Here is a 3,363-nt window from a genome sequence, read left to right on the forward strand (position 1 = left end):
CGTGCGCGACGGCGGCGTCCTTGCTGGGGGCGCTGGGCTGGGAAGCGGCCTTGTGCCAGGCCTTTGTGTTTGAGCCGGGTTTCGGAAAGCGCAGGTGCAGGTCAGGGGTTTTACAATTTCACAGGTTATAAAGAAAAACGGGAAAAAAAAAAAAAACAACCAACCAAACCCACGCGGCCACTCTGCTGTGCGAAGCCACAAAGTGCGAGATCCCCTGCGTCCTCCTGCACGCGTCGAGCGGTGCAGCGTGCTTTCGGAGAGGGAGAGGTGTGGGTGCTAACTGAAGCACAATCGTGTCCAGCTGAAAGTCTGTCTTTCCCCTTCGTAACACCCTTGTAGGAGGGAAACGCTTCATTTTGAAAGCGTGAAGCTACCTAGGGATAAAAATGGGAAAAGCCAAATTCCTCTTTTCCTTGTAAAGTTAAATACTGGATGAAAGGTGCTGCTAAAAAACCATTCCAGAAACAGAGGAGAAAGCCAAAATATGGTCCAAGGTACAGCGTGGGGACTCACGAAAAGGAAACGATGTTTTCCAAACACTATCTTTAATAGTAAATTTAGATGTTTGCTTTAAATATAATAGGGTATCCTCATCTTTTTGTATTTGCCAATCACCTCCTATTAATGCCAGGTCACTTGGGAATTAATGCTCATTAATCTGCAGCTATGAAAGCTAGGAAAATCTAAACATCAGAAAGGGACTGCACTTCTGGAAACGTGAATGCTAATGCATATAATGGAAATACATCTAAAAAGAAATAATATTAGGTTGAATTGCAGGAAAAGCTTCCATACAGTAAGGTCTTAGTTGGTCTCTGAAGGGACATTATGGAAACTTTATTGCCTGATACATTTAAAATTAGCCTGAATAAAAGATCTAGCAAAATCTGCTGCAGAGGTCAGTCATGCGTCCTCCCAGACTGGACAGGATAACTCGATAAACGAGCTCCAACTCCAGCTTTTATGAGTCTCTTTACTGAGCCACAGAACATAAATTGTTTAGGGGCTCACTATTATTCCAACAGATATAGTCAGCATGGGAGACATGAAAGCCGGTAACACACAGAAATTATTTCAGGGTTGAGACGTTCGAAAGATTGAAGCAGGCAGCAAGCTCCTAGTCATCGAGTACAGATCCTGCCATTCCCGTGGTGTGGTTTAGCCGCAGCCGGCAACCAAGCACCACCCAGCCGCTCACTCAGCCTCCTCCCCGCAGCAGGATGGGGGAGAGAATCGGAAGTAAGAAAACTTGTGAGTTAAGAACAATTTGATAACTGGAATAAAATAATAATAAATTGTAATGAAAAGGAAAACAACAAGAAAGAAACCCCGGGGGGGAGGAAGTGATGCAACCGCTCACCACCCGCCAACCAATGCCCCACCAGTCCCTGAGCAGAAATCGCTGCCCACCGGCCAATTCCCCCCAGTTCATACACTGAGCATGACATGATATGGTATGGAATAGCCCTGGGGCCAGTTGGGGTCAGCTGTCCTGGCTGTGCCCCTCCCAGCTCCTTGTGCCCCTGGCAGAGCAGGGGAAGCTGGAAAGTCCTCCACAAAAAGCCTCTCAGAAGATGTATTAATTGCTAATTGTGTCCGCAGGGTGGAACCCAAAGTACAGTAATGGCTTCAGTATGAAACCCAAATACCAGATAAAGGGGTGAGAGAGTGGGGTGCAGGGAAGGGGGGGACAATGGGCAGGTAAGGGGTACAGGCAGTGTCCCAGGGGTCCAGAAGCTCAGGGGTTATGGGGGCGGTGCTGAATATGGAAGGGGTAGAGGAGGGGTGGAGGGGGAGAGAAGGGAGAGGGGGTATGAGATAGGAGGGCAGGGGATGTGGGGGGCATGTAATGGGGGAAAAAAAAATCACTTGGGGGAAAAACTCACACAAAGCGACATTTCGGTGAAAAGCATTTGGGAGGGCGGGGAGACACAGAGGGTGATGGGGAGGAGACTGACACGGAAGGGCAGGGGATATGTATGGGCAGAAAGGTCCATGAGGGAACATGTGTGGGGATGACCACATCCAACTGCCAAGCCAGTCTGAGAAAGGCTGATGGACCCGATGGACCCACCTCCCTTGCCCAACCATCCCTTGGACTCCAAACTTTAGAAACCCCTTCTCTTCTCCTGAACTGTCCCATGCCCTGAAATGCCTATGCCTTACGTCCCTGCCGCTTTTTTGAGAAATGCTAAAACTCCACATACAGATGCATACAAGATGCTCTCCCTCACTCCTGCTAGATGATCCCACCATCAGTCCTAGGAAGACATGGTATCAGCAACTTGCACAGTATGCAGCAGAACTGGTGAAAAACCCCAAGGTTCCACCAACCAAACAGAAACATAAGACAGAAAACAAGCAGGCTGCTGTGGAGCACAAAGCGGGCTTTGGCAACGGTTCTGAGAGGACAAGAGGCATCGTCACAGGGATAAGAGAGGTCCCAAAGGGTATGGATGGATTAAAGAAGTCTCAGGGATGCAATGAGCTCAGAAGGGAATGGAATAAAGTACAGACGTCCTCAGGGGACTGGAAGGAGGCATGCAGAATGGGCGAGAGGAGAGACCGACCGACCAGGGGAACAGATGTGGACGCGGGAAGGATTTAGAGGGAGAAGGAGGGGTGCAAAGTGTCCTCCCAAGCTAGAACAGGGCTCTGGGGCACAGGGGATGTCTCACGAAGGCTCGGCAAAGGGCCAGAGGAGTGGCAGGAGTTTTCTTATCAGCCTTAAGTTTACAGCATGCAAAGCGCTGAACAGAGATGACGATCCCTACCGGGAACGACGATGCCTGCCCTTTTACTACACCTACATCTATTGCACCAGCAACGTCACTGGGTAGGGAACGAAATTTAATTTTTCTGGGGTGTAGATAGAAAAAAATAGGTGTCCTACTAAGCTACGTAGGAAAGTAGCTCATTAAATGCAAAAACAGTAGTATTGTAGAAACTTATGTGCTTTAGTAAAAAATTTAAAAACAGGGACAGTGAACTAGATAAAAGTAGACATAGAAAGAAAATTTTAAAAGCAATGCGGTTCATGGAAATAATTAAGAAATTGAAACAGGAACTGGATAAAAGTAGACCTAGAAATAACACTTTAAAAGCAATGGGAAAAGAAGGAAAGAAAGGAAAAAATTAAAAAACAAGGACAGTGAGCTGAAACAGAGACATTTCAAGTAAATTTAAAAACCAACAGGGTACATGTCAGACAAGGAGGAATTAAAAAATAGGGATGGGAGCTTGATAAAAGTAGACATATAAAGAAAATTCAAAAAGCAATGACACTAAGGAAAGACAAGAAACAATTTAAAGAATGCAGATAATGAATGGGATAAAAGTAGAAAAAAAAAGAATAAAGGAAAA

At 46.5% G+C, this 3,363-nt stretch overlaps 1 protein-coding gene across 1 annotated transcript in view; it reads right to left on the reverse strand.

Moving 5' to 3' along the window:
• NPEPL1 (aminopeptidase like 1) overlaps positions 1-1,898 on the reverse strand; it is a 17,519-nt gene extending 15,621 nt beyond the window's left edge. Inside the window, exon 1 of the mRNA XM_035899281.1 lies at positions 1,887-1,898. Within this exon, the coding sequence (XP_035755174.1) occupies positions 1,887-1,898 (12 nt within the window). The remainder of the gene's footprint in view (positions 1-1,886) is intronic.
• Positions 1,899-3,363: the final 1,465 nt, after the last annotated feature.

This window comes from Egretta garzetta, unplaced genomic scaffold (genome assembly GCF_000687185.1).
Source record: "Egretta garzetta isolate BGI_Z169 unplaced genomic scaffold, ASM68718v1 scaffold158, whole genome shotgun sequence".
Classification (NCBI taxonomy): Eukaryota; Metazoa; Chordata; class Aves; order Pelecaniformes; family Ardeidae; genus Egretta; species Egretta garzetta.